We start from the raw sequence: 22,529 nt of genomic DNA on the forward strand, positions 1-22,529 counted from the left end.
GTAAATGTAATAGTTGACAGGGTAGACAAAAATTGTATACTTAAGCAAGGATAAATCATAATGTAATAGTGCCATGAGTGAATCGCCTAGGTGAGTCAGGCTCCTTTCAGTTAGTGGGAAATGGAGAAAGATTATGTAGTTAAGGTTATGAATAGCGCAGGAATATCCACTTGGGTAAGTCAGGTTTGTGAAAAATGCAGAAAAAAGGCTTGGTTCTGAGGTGTGTGAAAACAGTCATTCTTTTGTGAGGACTAAGATTACTTTTAGAAGAGGCATCTGATGCGGTGCATTAAACCTAGGGTAACGGTAAGGAAATACACATGTATGAGGCTTCTTAGGAGCAGGGAAAGAGAAAGGTGCCATTTGAAGTCAGTAAGAAAGGGTAACAACGCGCTTTTCCTGCCCTTCCCCCATCTAGAGGATCAGTAAATAGCCTGATTCTACTCAAATTCTTTCCCTACCCAAATTCCCTTGACTACAACTCAGACCTTTTGGATCTGCGCTTTTTAGAAGTACTGTACTTTCACATTCTGGCACCGTAAGCCCGAAACGTCCTTTAGGCAAATGATAGGAGGGAAAAATGTATTCTTGCAATTCAAAACCGACTCGAATCCTACCAGAAAGCTTTATGTTTGCGGACTTTATCGTTCCTCGCCTGTCCGTTTTTTATAAAACGACGCGACACACCTGGCCACACAGCCTCAGATCCTATTCTAACATCGTTCCATCCTGTTACCCTTTTAAGAGGCGGATCCCGCAGTGTCCTTTCCTCCCTCCCAGCCACCTCCACCCCCAGTCGACTGGGCGGAGCTTCACGCTAAAGCCCCAGAGCCCGACGCTGCAGCCGCGGTAGCGGAGAGCGCTGGAGCTTCGAGGAGCTGCATCTGCGGCAACCTGTGTGCTGACGCTACGTGCCTCCTGGCTCCGACCTAGCTCGCAGCTCCCCAGTCTCACTCCATTCCTTCCCCACCTGGTGCGCACCTGCTCAAGGCCAGGGTCCTGCCAAGCGCTAGGAGGGCGCGTGCCAGGGGCACTAGGGAACTGCGGAGCGCGCGCCATGGGGCCGCCGCCTAGGGCCGGGGTCTCCTGCCGCGGTGGCTGCGGCTCTTCCAGATTGCTGGCGTGGTGCTTCCTGCTGGCCCTGAGTCCGCAGGCCCCCGGCTCCCGGGGGGCCGAAGCAGTGTGGACCGCGTACCTCAACGTGTCCTGGCGGGTTCCGCACACCGGAGTGAACCGTACGGTGTGGGAGCTGAGCGAGGAGGGCGTGTACGGCCAGGACTCGCCGCTGGAGCCTGTGTCTGGGGTCCTGGTACCGCCCGACGGGCCCGGGGCGCTTAACGCCTGTAACCCGCACACGAATTTCACGGTGCCCACGGTTTGGGGAAGCACCGTGCAAGTCTCTTGGTTGGCCCTCATCCAACGCGGCGGGGGCTGCACCTTCGCAGACAAGATTCATCTGGCTTATGAGAGAGGGGCGTCTGGAGCCGTCATCTTTAACTTCCCCGGGACCCGCAATGAGGTCATCCCCATGTCTCACCCGGGTGAGTGCAGCTACTAGATTGCACCCCTCCAGACCTCTGCCATGGCCAGTTTCTCTTATTTTCCTCATTGCCCTCCTCGCCCTATCCCCTTGCTCCCAAGGAAAGTGGGTGCTCTTTCTGTCCCCACGGAGTGGGGCAGGGTCCTCCCCGAATTCACCAGGCCTGGGGGTTGGGCAGAAAAAATCCTTCATTTGCCTCTCTGGTGGAAAAGGGTAAGACAAACCGGGTGCAGAGGCTGGCAAATCGAGGACTGTTTGAGCTCTTTGCGTTCCCTTTTCCTGGTTTTTCACAAGGGTGTCTAGCCTTGGATTAAGTGGCGGTGGGCATCGGGTCTTAAATGACCGAGGAGAAGATCACCTGGAAATCTCTTCCTCACTCTGCTGTTTAACAACCTCAGACTGGCAGCAGATTTTCCCCTCCTCTCCGTGTTTTTCTCTCCATGTTTCCTGGGTATCAAATACTAGATTGTGCTACTGTGTCCTGTTAACCTCATTGCAATTTTGGTGGAAACTTTGCTTAGTTCTTGGGTTCTTCTCTGCCCAGTGGTCTCAAGTCCCAAGTGACTGTTGGTATCAGTGCTTTTGTTTGCTCCTGAAAAATCTGATTTAGGTTGTTGAGTTGCAAAACAGGTGACTAACGTTCTTGAAAAAGAAGAGGTTTCTGCATGAGGATAGCAAAGGCCTAGACTTTGGAGAAAAAAAATAGTCCAGGTAGTTCTGAATTCTTGGAAATGGTGTGGGGTTACTATTTTTCCCCCTTTGGTTATCCTTCCAGAAACCTTCCTATTTGTGATTAGGTATCCATACCTTATGTATATAGTTATCCTAGACTCTAAAGGACAAAGGGGGAAAAATGGAGAAAAAGGAAGAGACACGTGTAATAGCAGTGTATCATAGTTTTTAAGAGCTGGGCCTCAAGTCAGAGCTTGGTTTAAATTCCTACTCTGTTGCTTACTAGTCCTGTGACCTTGGGCAACTTATTTGAAGTCTTACAGTCTGGGTTCTCTCATCAGTTAAATGAGAATGAATAATAAGAAAACTTATCCACAAGTTTGCCTTGAGGATAAAATTAAATAATGCCTTAAAGAGTTTAGTGCAGTAAAGCACATCATCCACTCTCAGTAAGGGTTAGCTGATAGGATTAGCCTTCTGGGAGTCACTGGAAGGATGAAGCTTCTTATTTGACTACTGGAGGTTTTCTGTTTATCTTAAAACCTTATGACTGAACCTGCCTAGAGAGCACTTGTATTGAGTGGCTAGATGGCGTAACGGAAAGAACACTGAATTGGAACTCAGGAGATTTGAGTTCTTTTAGCCCCTTCTTTGCCTCTACCAACTTTATAACCGTGTACAAGTTACTCACATGTCAAATGGTTGTATAGGCAGTGGCGGCCAAGTTAGAAGCTTGTACCAAAACAAAACAAAACTAGATCGCTTTCAGATCTAAAATGCTATGATTTTTAGATTTTATATTGATTAAAGGAGAAACTGTATCTCTCTTGGCCGATAATTCATTGATTAGAATGAATTAGTAGCTTTTAGAAGTTACTGAAAATCAATAATAAAGATGTAATAAAGTTTGTAGTCTTTATATTTCAGTTGACTGTCTAATAGCAAGGGTTTGACTTTGTCTTCTAATGAGATTCATTTGTATGAATGATTTGTAATTGAAGAGTATTTAATTACAGAGTCCTACTTAGACAATTTTCCTTTTACTTCTGTTAAGGGTATTTATCTGATAGTTTTAGGAGACAATAAAATTAACTTTTGCTGAGCTCCCACTATGTGCCAGGCACTCTACATACATAATACTTATACTTTATTGAGAGGCAATATGGTGTACTAAGAAAAACACAGGCATTTTAGTCAAGATTGGGAATAAAATTCTGGATTTACCACACAGTAACTTTGTGTCCTTGGTCGGATTATTTAACTTTACTGAGCCTTGGATACCTCATCTGTAAGATGGAGATAATATTTATGTTCCTGTGATTATTAAGGATAATATACATATATACTACCCAGCTGATAATAGTCACTGAATGTTATCATAGGTTAATGCTAACAGGATGCAAAAAATTAATGTACAAATATATGATTGTGTAACTGTCGATTTGAAGACACGAATACACTGAGAATCTAATTATGGCTGTTGTGTTTCAGGATACCATATAGGAATAAAGCCCTAAATATTGATCACTAAATTACACTACATTCAGAAAAGCATTTTGATACTTTAAAAACAATATTATCTGAGATAAAAGCTATACCAAAGTTTGCCATCAAGCTAACTAGCCAAAACTAGCAAATTACTTGAGGTAAGGAATCACATTTCTCCCTGAACTCCTGGAAAAACTATTTTTCAATATAGGTGGAGAATCACTTTGCATATTATCCACATGTGTTATTGAATATTTGTTTGCAAAGTGTTATATTGTTTGCTTTACTCATTCTTCACAGTAAGCCTAGGGTTTCCTTTTAATCTCTGGTCAGAAACTTCTCTTGGATAATAGTGGCAGAGAGATAGGACTGAGATTTTAAGTATGGATTAATTCATTATATATTGCTGTGAATTACAAAGGGGCCACCAAATGTAGAAAAGCCTTCTGTATCTTCTTTGTTTACAAAATCTCTCTTCATTCACTGTCATAGGGGACTGCACTTGAATTGTTTGCCCTTGGTTAGAGTTTGTGCTGAGTGTCTATACTCTCACCTAACTGATTTAGAACAGTAGCTTTAAAATTTTTGTTTAGGAGAAAGAAACTCCACTATATAAGAGCAATCAATTAGGAAAATGAGACTTTTATGTATACCAAAATTTTACGAAAGTTAATTGTAGCCTAGCATCAACTTATGCAGTTTATTTCTGTATTTTGTTTGCAGAGTATTCAGAAAATTCTGATTCACACAGATAAATAATTGCAAATGACAGATGCTTATTGGCAGTTTGGCTTGCAATCTCTGGATATATTTCAGTCAAATCAGTGCAGAAACCTGAAAGGAAATTAGGAGAAAATTTTTATTCCAAAGTGTAATTACTATTCGAATTTCTTATCTTAAAAATGAAAATCAGATAAGAAGTGGCCAAATCTTAAAGTAAGCATTAAAACCATCTAAAATGTAAGATTGTCACGAGATACGTTAAGCATGTTCTCACTATGGCACAACAAACTGTTCTGCTTTCGCCAGGCAGATGGGCCTGAGCCTTGCCTGGTGTCTAATTGAGCACAACCCACAGGTTGAAGAGGTGTGTATACTTGCTTGTACAATTTTCCTTGAGTCAACATTGTAGGCATGAATTTATTGAAAGACCGGTGCAGAACTACAACCTTCATAATTCATGAAACGTTTACAAGAGCTTGAAACATATGCAAAGGGATGTCAGGAGAAGCATTATTCCTGAGGGCTGTTAAAAAAAAAAAAAAAAAAAAAAAAGTGAATGAACCAAGCAGTTTAATTAATGATTTGGGGGTCTTCAATGGGATACAGTTTGATATATAACACAGTTGCTTGTGTACATTGTTGAAAGTTAGTGGAACAGATTAGTTAAGAGGTTGGGCTCTGCCCCTTAGTGTTTTTTAAATCTTAGGCCAGTTATTTTACTTCTCTAAGTCTCAATTTTCTCCTATGTAAGGCAGGCATAGTAGTAAACTTGCCTCCTAAGGTTGCTGGGATTCAATGAGATAATGCATATAAGGTGTTTAGCACAGTATCTGACATATAGGAAGCTACTATTATGTTTTAATCACAGTTAAGGTAAACATGCTTTAGAAAATGAAAGTTGAATCCTGTGTTTGTAGAACATAATTGGAAATGAACAGTCTAGAGTACTTCAGAGTCCACATTACCTGAAATTCTAATTTGATCCCTTGAGGTACGGAGGGTAGAATGAATTTTAACAGGAAAAATATCTTTTGGTCCTCCTATGTTTGTTGTACTTTTCTCAAATAACTGCTTCTCCCTCCTGCTACCAATCTTTTTCTGTTCACAGAGGACCTTGGAATAGTATGTTTGTACTACTTAATCACCACCCAATCCCTTCTCAACCATTTTATATTTAAGTTTTATTCTATTTTTTCTAGAATGTTGACTTTGAAAATAAATCTGTTTTTTCTTTTTTTTTAGTAGAGAAGCTCAAAAGGGATTGGCCAGTGATGATTAACCAATGTAAAATACTATTCCCAAAGCCATTTTCAGATGTAGCCTTCTTGGTATCTCTGCAGGACTGTATTTGATACTGTTGACTACTTCTTCAAAACTATCCCAAGTAGTGTCTTCCTTCCTTGCCTCTCTTTTGTTTCATTACTATTTTATTAATTCATGCATCTGACACTTATTCTCACTTGGATCCCAGACTCCTAGTACTCCTCCTCCAATAAATAGCTGCCACATCCTGTTGATTCTGGCACTTTAAACATTCTCACATATGTCTCCTTCTTCCTTGCTTTCAATACCCTGCTTTCAGTTCCAGTGTCTTCTCATGGGAAAAAATACTTAGCCTCTTGATTGGTCTCCTTCCCTCCAGTAGTTTTTTTCCTAGTATGCAGTTCTTCCTCCATGCCATCAGAACACAGCTCTGATCACATGTATGCTATTACTTATAAATTTTAGACTACATTTCTCAGCATGGCATATAAAACTCCTAGTAATCTGATCCCAAACTACATTCAAAGCTTTATATGCCTCTTCTTTCTTCTTGGTCCCTAAACATTCTCTATTCTTTTCCACTAACATTCGTTTGCTTCTGCTATTGCCGACAGACCTTTTTTTCTTAGCTCTGCTGCTCAAAAATTTACACATCCTTCAAAACACAACACAAATGCCTCCTCATCTTTGAAGCTTTTCTTAATTCTTTCTTTTCCCATTCCCAGCACAGCCCACATCCAAAAAAAGTGTAGTGATCTCTTTTTGTTCAATAGCACTTCCTCTCTTATAGTACGTTCTGCATTTTGCGGGAAACTATTTGTTTACATATTTTACCTTCTACTGGATTATAATAATTTTAATGTTTTGTTAATCTTTGTAATCCCTATAGAAACCTTTGTGCTCTACATGCTTTAGAAATGCTTGTTGAATTGTCTTAAAACACCCAAGAACTCTAATGCCAGAAGGGTCACAAGATTCACTAGAAGAGTATCTAGTGGATTGGAATTCAATTCATTGAGCATTTATCAAAGGTCTGCTGTCTGATAGATACTGTGCTTCTTGCCTGAGTATACAAAATAATTAAGGTAAAGTCCCTGCCCTCTTAAGCAATGTGGAATCTGGTAGAAGGAAGAAGAGCATACAGGAATAGAGTGCACACATACTTCAAGATTGCTGGCTAACTTCTATGGTGATTAGGCTGGTTTTATGGGTATTTAATGGCAAAATGCCCTAGGTAACAAGAAAATAATGACAGATGAGTTTTCATATTGAGCTTTCCCTGTGCTGTTTTTTTTTTTATCTTTTAAAAACTACACCAGCATTCTCTTTATGTCTCCAATTAAAATGCTTCCATTGAACATGTTGGTGAATGTGAAATTTCATAAAGTAAAAATCTTTTTTTAAAAAAAAGGAAAATACAGTCAGCACCCTGTATCTGTGTCCACATCTATGGATTCAGCCAACTGAAGATCAACAATATTTGGGGGAAAAGAAGCATCTACACTGAATATGTACAGACCTCATTTTCTTGTCATTATCCCCTAAATGATGTAGTATAACAACTATTTATATAGCATTTACATTGTATTAGGTATTATAAATAATCTAGAGATGATTTAAAATATATAGGAAGATGTGCACTGGTTATAAGCACACACTGAACCATTTTGTATAAGGAAATTGAGCATCTGTGGCTTTTGGTATCATTGGGAGGTCCTGAAACCAATCCCCCATGGATACTGAGGGATGACTGTATAGCTTGATCAGTGAATTGTTTTCTAAGCACATAAATAACTTTTCTACCCTCAGTCCCTGAAAGATATGTGTGTGTTTTCAATACAGAATGCCACATTTTAACTCTGTTCACACTCTTAAATGGACAGAAGAGAGGAGAGTACTAAAGACATTTTCTAAGTAATTTTCTGATTATAAAATTAACTGTTATAGAAAACTTGAAAAATACAGAAAAGTGTAAAACTAAAATAACCATAATTCTACGACAGATGACACCATTAATATTCCTTCTTACCTTGATTTCTGTACATAGGCATAACTTTGTATTCTACTTTTATAACAGTTATTTTTTATAAATATTAATGTAGTATTAATAAAATACAGAAAAAACGGAAAATAAAAGACATACAAATCTGTTTTAGCATTTTGGGGAGTTTTTCAGTCATTTTTTTTATTATTATTTATTTTTTATTTTTTGGGCAGAGTCTCGCTTTGTCACCCAGGCTGGAGAGTACAATGGTGCGATCTCAGCTCACTGAAACCTCCTCCTCCCAGGTTCAAGTGATTCTCGTGCCTCAGGCTCTCGAGTAGCTGGGATTACAGACCTGTGCTAACATACCCGGTTAATTTTTGTAGTTTTAGCAGAGACGGGGCTTCACCATTTTGGCCAGGCTGACCTCTAACTCCTGATCTCAAGTGATCTGCCTGCTTTAGCCTACCAAAGTGCTGGGATTACAGGCGTGAACCACCGTGCCCAGCTTGTCATTTTATGATTTTGCTCTGTATGTAGATATATTATTTAAAGAATTATATACTATATATACTAGTTTTGTATACTGCATTCTGTTGTAAGAATTTCTCATGTATCTAGAAATAGAAGATGGTCCTCTTGTAGTTGAAGGTTGTGGTCATTGACTGAGAGTTGGGGATTGAGCCTCTCTTTCTTTAGCTACCAGAAAGGAAGTGCAAAAATGGAGATGGGGAGGGTTGTGAATTGGGGCATTTAAATAAAAAATATGCTCCACTGACGTTTACATTGAAATATACTTGCTAGCCAAAAACATGGTCTGATCTAACCCATATGCATTGCCTATTGTGGCCTTGGTATTTCTAAGGATTTGATCACCATTTGTGCTTCAGTTCATTTTCTCCCCCAATATTCCCATAGGTGATGCCTTTTTCTTTTTTGTTTTTTTATGTCTTCTTCACAATTGAGGTTTGCACGTGGTTTCCCCTGTTGCTTTTAATTAGCTTTTCTATTATAATGATGGCTGCTGAACTATAAACTATTGTTGGGGTTTGCCCCAAAGTTTATTTGATAAGGCACCATAGGTATTTCCTGGGGATAAATAATTTTTGTATATGTAAGTTTTATCGAAGTATAATATACATCCCAAAAAGGTACATAAATCATTGATTTCTAGCTTAGCGAAATTTCACAACTGAGCACACCTGTGTAACCAGCGCCCAGCTCAAGAAATAAAGTAGTACCAAACTCCAGACGAGCACCTCACACTCCAATATGAAGAATTTTTGATGTAGCACAATTATCAACTTTGTTTCCTGAGGGAATGACCTCTTGCAGCATGTGGTAGGAGCCCAATCACCCATAGAAATAGTCTTCTCTTCACTGCATTGGAGTTATTTTATGGTGGTGATTCTCAGCTACATACTGTAGGGAGTTATTACCAAGCACAGAGTACATGTACCTTTCCATGCAGTTACTAAGCCAGTTCAGAATTGCCACACTTTGCTGTACACCACCACCTTGGAGCCCTATGGGCAAAGTGGAACACAAGGGCTCTTTGTTATGTTGTTTCCTGTTCTCTCCTTTCCTTTTACAGCTGTGTGTGTGTCCTTCTATGCATCATAGCATGTAGTTACTGCTTGAATTTACCCCTAGGTTTAGTGCAATATTGATTTCTTTCTTAAGGAAAGTTTGGTGATTCATGCTGACCTGTGGGAAACTGTATTTGATGAAGGTTGTTAGCTCCAGAATCTGCTCATGAATTACTTGCTTTCAATATTTGAATGACCAAGTTAGGTACAAATCAGTAATTTTGAGTTAACCCTATTCATTTTGACCTTTTGAAAGAAGATAGTCCTTGAAGTCAATAGTTGATATATGTTTCTCTTTAGATGTTAACTTGTCATTTCCGACAAAATGTTGCAATAGCTTAGTTAAATATTGCCTGCAACTTAAAGCATCTTAGCTTTTAAAAAGAAAATACATCCATAATGTTAATATTATTGGTGAAATTGTGGGAGAAAGTATTTGTTCTCTTCATTATTACTTTTCTATATTTTCTGACTTTTTTATAATGAATGTTTTACTTTTATAATCAGAAAAAAATAGTAATTTTAAAGAACCCAAAATATTCCAAAATTATTGATAGATCCTAAAGAAAGCATTACTAATGTGACTATAGCGACAACAGGAACAAAGCATATCTGATCATAGAAATGATTTATAAACTATTATGAGAATTTAAGAATTGCTTTGGCCTTTTGAATATAGCTATCTAATCCATATGATAGTTGGTGTTACCTTTTATTGTTAACACTGGTTTCTTCATGTGCCTTGACCACTAAAAGAATTTTCAGGACTGACTTTTCTTATTTTAATATGGAATCTTTCTCTTCTCTTTACCCATTGTATCACTAGCTTTTTTATGATCCCCCCCCAACACACACATACATAAAAAAATGCACATTCCATGACTTTCTTTGTATTTTTGGTTTTTTTTTCCATAAGAGGCCTACTTACCCTCATTAGCCCCCTTCAGTATCCATTCTACTCAATAATGTTAAGATTAGTGCTAATAGCTTAGTATGAAGAATTCAATATATTGGTAATTTTCATCCATGAGACACTGACTTCATCTGACGGTGATAGATTTTGTCATTCTAGAAAATAGGAGGAAATTGTATTAGATTAAGGGCAGAAGGGAATCATGATATTCTTATTTTACACTTTATTAATGATAGAACATACAAGCTCATTTAAATTGAGTTACTTGGTTTTAAAATGAGCATTTCCCTTGGGATTTTATTCTGCTACATAAAATTCCACTAGTTGGCGGTTTATACAAGAAACAGTCAAATTCAAAGGTTGCTTTGGTACCACTTATTTTCCTCTTAGAATGTATTTTGTGTCATACTTTTCTACCCTCTTCCTCTGTCTTTCATAACATGGTTAATTTTACCTTAGGTAATCTTACACATACATACACACCCCTTTTAGAGCTTCTTTTTCCTTTTCAAAAATTTTGTGCTTCCTTCTATGTGATTCCACCTCTTTGATGTAGTAGTAAACATTATAGCAAACTGGTACTCTCAAAATCTAATGACCTTGAATGTGCCCATAACTTACTCCCATAAATTCTATAAAAACCACCCATTAACCATATAATTCTCCTGATTAAATATGCATTTCCTTCATGTACCGGTATTCAAGATAAATTTTATGTGCTTTTGTTTGTTTTACTTTAGATATTGCAGTGATACTGTTTTCTGAAAAGCTTTATTACAAATATGGGTTAAATAATAATTTATATTTGCTTTGCAGTTTTTTGTCCTCAATAATCTTTGGACTCATTTGAGAACCCAGTGTTTAGCAACATTACTATGGGAAAATACGTTGTCTCTACTTCCAAAGAACTAGTTTACAAATGAACTTTTGAAACATAACCCATTAGTGTTTCTGTTGTGGTTGTTCATTATGATAGCCCCATCGAGTATGGATCATTATATTCTTCCCAACCATGCTGGTTTAGGGAGTTTTAATTCAGTTTCTTTGTCATGTTGACCAAAGTTCCATCTCACTTTTTCCATGTACTTCACCTTAAAGACTACATTTTGTTTTCTTAATCTTTGAGGATCTCAGATATTGACTTATCTTAAGAGCATTTGTAATGTCCCTAAAAGTCTTAAGAATGTATCTTAACTTGATATGTGGCTTAGTTAGCCATCAATAGATTTTCAAGTACGGTTGTCCATTGGTATCCATGGAGGATTGGTTCCAAGACCTCCCGCATATACTAAAATCCACAAATACTCAAGTCCCTGACACAAAATGGCATAGTATTTGTATATAACCTATGCACCTCCTCCTATATGCTTTAAATCATCTCTAAAATACTTATAATACAATGTAAATGCTATGTAAATAGTTGTTAAAATGCATTGCTTAGGGAATAATGACAAGAAAAGAAAGTCTGTACATGTTCAGTACAGGCACTTTTTTTCCCCAAATATTTTTGATCCTTGGTTAGTTGACTCCATGGATGCAGAACTCATGGATATGGAGGGCTGACTATACATCTCTTATCTTTGAAGATTTCAACAGTCACTTGGATGAAAGCTAGAAAGAAATGTGATTATATTGAGTGAGGTTTTCATTCATAGAACCATGAGCAATCTATATTGAACACAATTCCAAAATACTTTTATAGGTGTGTTTCAATCAGATTCTTTCATCGCCAGTTCATTTGGCAAAAGGGCAGGATATGTAAGAAAGACTCAAACTGGCTGGTGTGAAATTAATTACCTCCCTTCGCACAAACCATAACTGCCATTATTTTTGCTGCTCCTCTATGGCTGATGCTTTTTGGTTGAACTGGCTAACAAGACAAAAGAATTGACTTTCTTTGAGTAATGTAATGAAAGGCCAACAGATCATCCTTTGATGGTAAGGAAAGCTATTTGATTCCTCTGTTTTTATTTCAACCTGTTGTACCAAGGTGAATGTGTTCCATTTGAAATTGGGAGACAGCATATTGCAATGGAAGAAGGTGTCCTTGAGTCAGAAAACTTGATTTGAATTCCAGCCCTACCAATTAATAAATATGTGATCCTGGGCAAGTTCTTAACCTAGACCTTATTTATCTTGTTCATCAAAGGGGGGATAATAATACCTACTTATTCTATGATATTATAAATCAAGTGTTTTGGCAGGTAGTGAGCGCTTAGTAAATGCTGGTTCTCTTGAAACTTTTGCTAACAATTTCATTACTAGTAAACGTAATACTTCTCCATTGGTTATTATAGATATTTACTACCACATTTTGAAATATGTAATTGTTTCATATGTAGAAGCAGAAAAACCTAACATCAATATTGCAATTTTTCTGGGCAGTTCCTAAAAAATGCAAGAAGAAATCACATAATCAAGAAACTGAAACGACTATATTATCTTCCTTCTCCCTGGTGTATTTCCATTTTAAGCAAAAGCAAAACCTTAAAATCAAGATATTGAGCTCTAACAATGGAAATGGCTATGACCTTTTTGCTGGCATAGTGGTTAAGAAGAGGGGACTTAGGAATCAAATGGATTTGGTATGAGTCCCAACTCTATCATGTAAAACTTTGTGACCTTAACCAAATTAAACTAAGACTCAGTTTCTTCTCCCACAGAATGGATAATATAATTGTCTTTATGTCATAGGATTATTGTAAAGTGTAAATTAAATAATGTATGTACAGTGCACATCCTGGTTTATTAAAGGATAGCTTAACCATCTCCTCACCCTCATCTGTAGCCCCCCTTTGGAGATTGGCAGTGTATATCACTGCAGGGCTTCTTAGAGCCTCTAATATGCAAAAGAAACCTTGTTTGACTTTGTTCAATGCATTATTTTCTGAATTTATCTGCAGAGCCCTTTTTGTCTTTCCAAATACTTAACATCTGAAATATGATTTGGGTAGCACTGATTGTCAGGCACTTAACAATTTCTCTCTCCTCTCCTCTCCTCTCCTTTCCTCTTGTCCTCTCCTCTCCTCTCCTTCCTTCCTTCCTTCTTTTTTTCTGACTTTTCTTTTTTTTTTTTTTTTTTTTGAGACGGAGTCTTGCTCTGTCACCCAGGCTGGAGTGCTGTGGCACGATCTCGGCTCACTTCAACCTCCACCTCCTGGGATCAAGCGATTCTCCTGCCTCAGCCTCCTGAGCAGCTGGGATTACAGGAGTGTGCTACCACGTCTGGCTAATTTTTGGATTTTAGTATAGTCAGGGTTTCACCATGTTGGCCAGGCTGGTCTCAAACTCCTGACCTCAAGTGATCTGCCCACCTTGGCCTCCCAAAGTGGTGGGATTACAGGCATGAGCCGCCATGCCCGGTCCTCATATTTTAACTGTATCAAGGTTTTGTCAATGTCAGAGACTAACCAATAAAGTTAACCTCGGTATGATAGGAACAGAATATATTCAACTGTGATGACAAATATTCTTTTTTGTACTAATATGGTAGCTTTTATATCAGGTTTATGTGGCTTTAAAGTGCAGTTCTACTTGCTGTGTTAATTCTCTTTACTGACTTTCAGAAACAATTTGTATTGAAAAGATAAGGACATAAGTAAGACAGATTCATATTTGGTTTTATAATTAGTGGGTGGGCCTTAGTGTAGAAGCTAGCTTTTTAAATATGTCATATAGGAGGAAATTTAATATACTCAAGTACTAGAATGTTCTTTTTTATAAAATTTTTGGTACCTGTAGCATATCAAAAGTCATGTAGAGGCATACCAAATTCTCCTTTTCTCTAATTTGGATACATAATGGAATAATAACTAATTGGACTACTGGAACTCATGCACCCTTGGATTTTGTGGCCAGGTCAAAATGAATACCTAATCTCTCAACATAATATTCTTCCTAACTTTAATGACAAATGCAATTTCCAACCCAATCCCCATATTAAAAACTATACCTGAAGAGAATGCACATAAGAAGCAGCTCCAATTTCAATAAAAGTTTGAATGCCCTTTTTTTTTTTAAATTTATTTATTATTATTATACTTTAAGTTGTAGGGTACATGTGCATAACGTGCAGGTTTGTTACATATGTATACTTGTGCCATGTTGGTGTGCTGCACCCATCAACTCGTCATTTACATCAGGTATAACTCCCAATGCAATCCCTCCCCCCTCCCCCCTCCCCATGATAGGCCCCGGTGTGTGAATGCCCCTTTATGACCAGCATTGTGCTGAATGTCGTAGTAGGAGAAGGGGTGTGAGTAAGCAGCATGCTCAAAACAACAATGATACTGTTTTTTCCTTCCTGGGACCTCACATTTTTAGCTTCTGTTGTTGTTTTGTTTGTTTGTTTGTTTTGCCTAATAATATTTTAGTCTGGCACTTAAATATTTGTCAATTTAGGTAGGGCTTTCAGATCTACACAAAAAGTTGCATTGACTAGAGTTTGGCAACATTTAAGGTACAGAGTACCGGGACCTTTCATGCATTGTTGTACTAGTTCCACCTGGTCTGAAAGGTTCAGGATAAAGTGGTGAAGATCATGTCCCAGTTTATTGTAAGTCTAGGCTATGACCTACGTCTGTACCCATATGTTTGCTCCTAAATAAACAATTGAATATCAGTGGAATTCTCCTTTACAAGGGCTCACATTGTAGGAAAATACAACCAACAAGTATTTTTTAGTTTTTATTTTTAGAGACAGGGTCTTGCCCTGTCATCCAGACTGGAGTGCAGTAGTGCAATCATAGTTCACTGCAGCCTTGAACTCCTGGGCTCAAGCAATCCTCCCATCTCGGCTTCTCAAAGTGCTGGGATTATAGACATGAGCAACCACACCTGGCTAGAACTGAAAAATAAAGTACAAAAGGAACACCATAATTTCTAATGATCATTTGTATAAATTTTCTCTTCCTAAAACCTCAAAGTCTCCTGTTTACTCCTTTTTTAAAACTTCCCGACAAATAATCTAATTATTTTTAACCACTTGTATATATCTTATTAGTCATAATTGTTTCACCTTTTCTCATTAAATAGTCCTATCAGATTCTGAATAGCTCTTTATATTTCATAGTTTATAATCCCAAGGGATTGAAAATGTTGATGCTGTAGAGTTTACTGACTAGCATTCCTCCAGAAAACATAAATAAATAGCAACTGCAAATGTTAAATCTGATTTCTAGAAACCTTACCACCCCAAAACAAAAACAATAACAATAGAAAACATTGGCATAAAAATTTTAATTTAATTACAGAATACCCTATTTACTCATATAATAACATATATACTATAACTTCTGCATGGCCTTGAAATAGCATGTCTTATTTTTTTCCTCAGTATCAGCACAAATTTAAGGTTTTATAGAGACTCAACCTGTTCTGGATGCTTCAATGCTTCTCTTTTATGCCCTCTGAAATTCCTCATAACTGCCCAAGCCATCAGACTCCTAGTGAACCAGGATGACTGTGTTTTAACTTGAGCTTTGGGCTAAAATGGCATCTGTACCAGCATCTGAATGGAAGTTTGAAATAGAGGTGTAACAAAGCCCCATGTTGGAAAGGGATTGTTTGTCACCCATTAGTGCAGCTCTGAAAGTATAGTAATTTCAACAGAATCAGCACTGTAGCAATAAGCATTCCACTAAACCCAAGATCTATAGGATAGAATTGGTATTTAATTTTTTATCTGTTTTTGTGATATGTCTTTGCTGTAGGCAGACATGTCTTGTCTAGATATGCCATCTTTATATAGAGAGAGGAGGCACACCTTAGACTGTTAACCACAGTTATCTTCAAAAGATGAATTTGTTTTCAGATTAAATCAAAATTCAAATTATCACTAAATATATTATACTTAAAATTGCATTCATCAGAAATTTATTTGACATGTGTTATGTGGTGGGCACTCTGCTGGTTGTTGTAGATACAATGATGAAAGACCTGGTCCCTAACATGATGTTCATAGTTTATGAAGGACAAATAAACCAGATAACTTCAAGGGAAGTCTGTAGTAAATAGTGTAAAAGCAGGACATTTAACGCAGTCAGGTCAGAATCCTATAAAAGGAGGTTTAATTTTATTCTGTAAGTGAAATGGAGCTCCTTAAGGGTCTTTTGAAAAAAAATAATGTACTTTTCCTTTTAGAAATATTTCGTTAGTAGCCATGAGGAGAATGAATCAGAAGTCTAAGACTGGTGCTTAGAGACCGCTTAAGGGGTTGTTAATGGTGATTTTAGTGAAAGATAATGGTGACAATGGAGATATATTATAACAGGAAAGGAATGGGACTATTTCTGATATAGCAAATTTTTAAAATTCTATTTGAAGTACATTACATACTGATGAAAACAAAATAATTCTATTGGCAGAGTTTTTCTCTGCATGGTAAAGGATTGACATTGATCTGGACAGAGGAACTGGACTGCTGTCTTGAAACTCTTTGACCTTAATGTTGGTAAAGCTATAAACAAACTCCAGTCCAGTATTTCTCAATGTATTTTCCACAGACCACATGCAGCAAAATAACTCACAGAACTTGTTAAACCTGCAGATTCCCAAGCCCCACCCCAGACATACTGAGTGAAGGAATGGGGCCCAGAGAGCTCAGTGTTTTAACAAGTTTTCCCGGTCATTCTCCTGCATATTAACATTTGAGGATCATCGATCTAGCACAATGGTTCTGAAATTATGATCTGGGGACTACTAGTCTCTGAGATTCTTTCAGGGGTCCATGAGATCAAAACTATTTTTATAGTAATACTTACACATTATTTGCCTTATTCACTGTGTTAATATTTACACAGATGATATAAAAGGAATGGTGGGTAAAACTGCTGGCACCTTAACACAAATTAAGACTGTGGCACCAAACTGTATTAATTGTATTCTCTACCTCCATGCACTTCAGGAAACAGAAAATGCTAGTTTCACTTAAGAATGCCCTTGATGAATCAAAAAATAATTTTATTAAATCTCTACCCTGCACAACTATGTATATAGTGTGTGTACATATTGATGTATGTATATGTATATGTATACGCACATATATATACATGTGCATATATACACATACATATGTATTTCTATGTCACGAAATGGGAAGTAGGCATACAGCACTTCTACAGCATACCAAAGTATGATGGTTATCTGAAGGAAAAGCACTTGTATGGTTGAGTCATGAGATGAAATAGCCACTTCAAACTCCTCTTTAACTTGAAGATCTACTGACAAACAACAGTTATTCAGACTTTAGTCCTATTTGGAAGACATTTTCTCAAAAGTTAACTAGGTGAGCCTGTCATTTCAGGAAAATAAATGACAGTATTTGTTGCCAATGATAAGATTTAAGTTTTTAAGCAAAAGTCAGAATTTTGAAAAAATTTTATCTACTGTGTAAGCATAACTTCCCAATACTTAGACTTTTCTAATTGGATAAATGATGATATTAACAACTGACTTTTTTGTTATTGTTTTATCTTGAATCACCATATAACTGCACAACTCAGCGAATCTGCATAACTGAGTCTGCGTAACTGGGATCTACGTAACACAGTGAGCCAATATTTTCCAAATGACCAATGCATGATATTACAAAACCCCAATATAAATAAAAGATCCATTCAATGTGTGAGATAGACCAATGGATTTTCATTTAACCAAGTAGAAAGAATTCATTGATATTGTTTCAAATTCTACCTTGCACATACTATTTAAGAAACTACCATTTGTTGAGTTTCAGTGTAGTATCAAAGGAGAATATCTACAGTTATCTGAAAATGCTATTAAGACATCCCTCAATTTTCCAGTTGCATATCTGAATATAGATTTCCTTCTTGTGCTTTAACTAAAACAACATATCACTATAGATCTCATGCAGAAGCAGCTATGAAGATTCAGCTATCTTTTATTAAGTCTGACATTAGAGGTTGGCACAAATGAAAAACAATGCCACTCTTCCTTGTGACTTTTTTTGGGAAATGTAGTTTTTTTTAATACAATTAGGTTAATTAACATGAATTTATGATTATTTTAAATGAGTGTGTGTGTGTGTTTGTGTATTTTTTTTTTTGAGATGGAGTCTCACTGTAATTTTTTGTATTTTTAGTAGAGATGGGATTTCACCATGTTAACCAGGATAGTCTTGATCTCCTGACCTCGTGATCTACCCGCCTCGGCCTCCCAAAGTGCTAGGATTACAGGCGTGAGCCACCACCCCCAGCCAAATAAATAAATATTTTTAAAATTCCTCAATGTTAATTTCTAATGTGATAAATATCAGTAGAAATACTCTAAACAGAAGTTCTTTGGAGTTCTCAATAACTTTAAAGAGTATAAAGGGGTCCTGAGACCAAAAAATTGGAGAATTGCTGATCTAGCCCTTAGGTTCTATGTGATACGTTAAACATAACCACTAGTGGAAGTCAGAATACTTCAAGCAGGATCAGGGGTGTTTTATATAATATTTCTAAGAATTGTTTACCTATGAGTGTGACATGTCATCCATAAATTATTCATCTGTGACCTTTTAAACAGTGTCATTTCTAATTCCCTAATGTCTTTAATATACTGTTTCCTGAGGACTCCATCTGCCAGATAATTTTTGTGCTATATCAAGTATGTGACCCATTCCGTAATGTATTATCGCCTTCAAAAACTATAACAAAATTATCTAGAGGTGCAGGGCAGAAAGGCAACTTGCTGTACTCTGCATTAGCTGTGTGCCTTTGTTGATTTAAAAAAAAAATGGTAATAAAGGTGACTTGGGTCACATTCCCTGCGACACACCCTCCCTCCAAAAGATGATCTGTAATAATCCAGAATATTAAGAACCATTGCTTTAATCAACAGCTAATCTGTACTAATGCCTATTCTGCAACAGACTAGATTTTAACAAAAGGCTAGATAGGAGGTGTCTTAGTTCATTTGTGTGGCTATAAATTAACACCTGAGGCCGGGTAAAGAAAGAAAAGAAATCTATTTGGGGGCCAAATAAACCATATTCAAACCATAGCAGGAGGATAATCACTTTATACAGGTATACAGGGGTAGGCAGTACTGATTTGGTCTGGTTCCTAGTGAAACACTGATATATATTCCAGATACTTTTAAGAAATCATTTGTGTATTTGTTTCTTTGATGAAGTACACTGATAGTAAATATATATATATATATATATATATATTGCAAGAACTGCTATGAAGGAATCAAGAAACGCAAATTTGGTTCATCTGTGACTGAGACCAGTCAAAAGGAAACAAAAAAAGTTGCCACTAAACAGGACTTTGAAGAAAGAGAGGCTAGTTTGGCTTAAAAGTTTAGATTTTTTTTTTTTTTATTTTTTTTCTGTTTTGAAAAAGCACTACTTAGGATTCTTGGTCTGATGAGGTTTGGTATCACCCTTTGAAATAGTTGTCCTTCCCCAGTTACCTGAAGAGTTTGGGATATAAGAGGAAAAGCCAAGCCTTTGAAAAGCTACTGTGGACAAAATGAATATTTAGAAGTCCACTTGAATTGGTTCCAGATTTTATAATGGAGGAAATGTTTGTTATGTTGGAACTCTTTACACCTAGATCTTGTTCATTCTGGATATCAGCAAATTCAGAAGTGCTGACCTATTGTATTATCAGGATGTTTGGACAGTATTTAATGTAATTTTAGAAGAACTACTTTGCCTGTCAGTTGCCCTTATTATTCTCATTGTGAATAACCTCTCTTTTCTAATATTAACATATTAGAATATTAGAATATTTTCTAATATTAACATATTAGAAAATGTTGGTTGAAACAGATACTGGAACAGCTTCCGTCACCTTGTATTTTGTGTTTCAATGCCAAGGTGCTGTAAGTATGCTATCACTATGCTTCGAATATTTAATATATTGTAAAAATGTTTTAGAATTTATTTTACATTTTGACACATTAATATTAAATATGGGGGAAAAAAGGTCCAGAAGCACAGAACTTACTACATAGTTGGTGCTTAATAAATATTTGTTCAGTGAATTTGTGTTTACAAATAAGATTAGAAAAAAACCATAATATCATTAGCTTTTTGAAAGAAATGAAAGAAGTTGGCCACCAGCAGGATCCTACATCAGATTTCTATAAGTTGTGAGTAATAATTTTTCCCCAATAATGCCCAAGATAGACATTCTTTGTATTAACGTTTTAATTGAATGATATTCAACAACAATAAATAAGAGTTGCTATAGCTTATTTCATTACCTTTGTTCCCAAGATAGGCACATGCCAAAACCTTTTTTCACTGTTAAACGTTTGAAATGGAATCTCTGTTTCTTCTTCTACTTAATTGCTATGTATTTCTAATGTGCCCCTTCTCCTAAGATATTTTAGATAGCAGAATGAAAATGTGATAAAATTCTAGCCATGTCTTGTTATTATTAATGACTGTTAAGCTTGAGAATTTCTCATAGAATTGGAATCTGTAACTACTATATACATTTGTTGTATCAAGATAAGTGTTCTTTAAGTTGTAATGGACTCAGGAATTTGTATTTAAGTAATAAGAGTCCAGATTAACTACTCCTGATGACTAAATTGTCAAATACAAAGTGGTATAAATACACTGGAATTAGAAAAATGACAGCTTTTTCTGCTATTCAACTCTGAAAATGTATTTATTAGATATAAGATTTATGAATAAATCCTTGATTGATCGCCACAAATCAGATAGGCATTTAACAAATAAATTTTATAGTTTGTGTTAATGATTTTTGCCTAACAGTCCATGAAAGAAAAGGGTGTGAGTGATCTCACAATTACCTTTGAAACAAAGTACAGATTTAGAAAGATTGAAATCTTGAAAAGACAGCTGTTCTGTGATCGGAGTTTAGACTATAAGTTTGTTGTGCAATTATCAGTTTTTCTCATCAGAAACTTTTAGCAAATTAAGGACTTTTCTTTGAGATGAGTGCTATGTTTGTTTAGAAAAATAGGATGAAATTAATAAATGATTTGGAGATTCTATAAGGATAGAAGAAGAAATGTAGTGATCTTCCTTTGCCAGACTTGATTATAGAACTTTAGAAACGTAGCACAGCCTGACCTCCTTCATGCAGAAGATGCAACCCAATCTTCTGATCCCATTTGAGTTACTTTGGCTACATTATACTGTTTCTCCCAAACTGTAGTCTGTTTCAGGTTACCAGTTTTTAAATAAAGAACACTATCAAGTTAAGAAATATCAAAACCAATGCAAAACAATTTGTTATTTTACAAATTATTGGACATTGAAGGAAAATAAATTTTCCTTTTTATTCTACTTGTATCAGTTTGAAATGTGATTTGGGAATTATTTTTTTCTACTACTGGCCATAATAGTAGATATATACAATTCATTTCACTGGCTTGGATCATATTCTTCCTAGTGGTGAATATCTAATATACAGAAGATATTTGCAAGTACCTAGAGGGCAGGGACTGCACTTTATTACTCTCTGTAGTCCCACAGGCTAGCATAGTGCCAGGCATTTGTATAGATATTCAGAAAAACACTTAATGAATGAAATTAAGAGTACTGTCTTTCTTCTGTATAACTGATCCACAAGAAAGTTAATTGAACCATACCTTTGATCTTATTAGTGCTACGTTTTAATCAACTAAGCTATGTAACCCATTTTTGGCTTCTTAATCCTGGTACTTTCCAAAGGAAATAGTTGTTACAGTTAAATTTTGGACAGAAAAGTGGAAAACTCTAGAACTTGTAAAGGAATCTATGTCTTAGCATATCAACATTGGTTTTAAAGGTCAGCAGTCAACGTTTTGAGGAAAAAAACCATAATTTTACAGACTGTGGTAAAACTGATTCCATTTATATAATATGGCTTTGTTTTATTATGAGAGAATAACAAAATTTACTGATAAGCAAAACTCAGCAATATAAACAACATAGACTCAGTGATATGGTGTCTGTTCATGGGACCTGTGTTCTTGAGGGCCTGAACTCCTGTTGTCAAAGATCAATTTTTATGAGCACTTAAAGAAATGCTTTGATATTGCAGCACTATTTACAATAGCCAAGATATGAAATCAGTCATCAAAAGATGAATGGATAAATAAAATGGGGTATGTATACACAATTTAATACTATACAGCCTTAAAAAATGAAATCCTGTCATTTGTAGCAACATGGATGAAACTAGAGGATATTGTGTCAAATGAAATAAGCCAGGCACAGAAAGACAAGTATCACATGTTCTCACTCATGTGGGAGCTACAAAAGTGAATCTCATGAAGATAGAGAGTAGATTGTTGGTTGTCGGAGGCCAGGAAGGGGAGGGATGAAGATAAGTGTACAAAAATACAGTTAGACAGAAGAAATAAGTTCTAATATACAGTAAT

The 22,529-nt window shown here is 36.4% G+C and overlaps 1 protein-coding gene across 2 annotated transcripts in view; it reads left to right on the forward strand.

Moving 5' to 3' along the window:
- Positions 1–22,529, forward strand: part of RNF128 (ring finger protein 128) — a 99,798-nt gene that overhangs the window by 32,392 nt on the left and 44,877 nt on the right. The window contains exon 1 of one of the 2 annotated variants that reach the window (XM_005594284.5): positions 847–1,541. The exons of the other annotated variant lie outside the window; for it this stretch is intronic. Within the exon in view, the coding sequence (XP_005594341.3) occupies positions 1,058–1,541 (484 nt within the window). The 5' untranslated portion in view covers positions 847–1,057. Of the gene's footprint in view, positions 1–846; positions 1,542–22,529 lie in introns of those variants that run through there. 2 annotated transcript variants of the gene reach the window in all.

This window comes from Macaca fascicularis, chromosome X, assembly GCF_037993035.2.
Source record: "Macaca fascicularis isolate 582-1 chromosome X, T2T-MFA8v1.1".
NCBI lineage: Eukaryota > Metazoa > Chordata > Mammalia > Primates > Cercopithecidae > Macaca > Macaca fascicularis.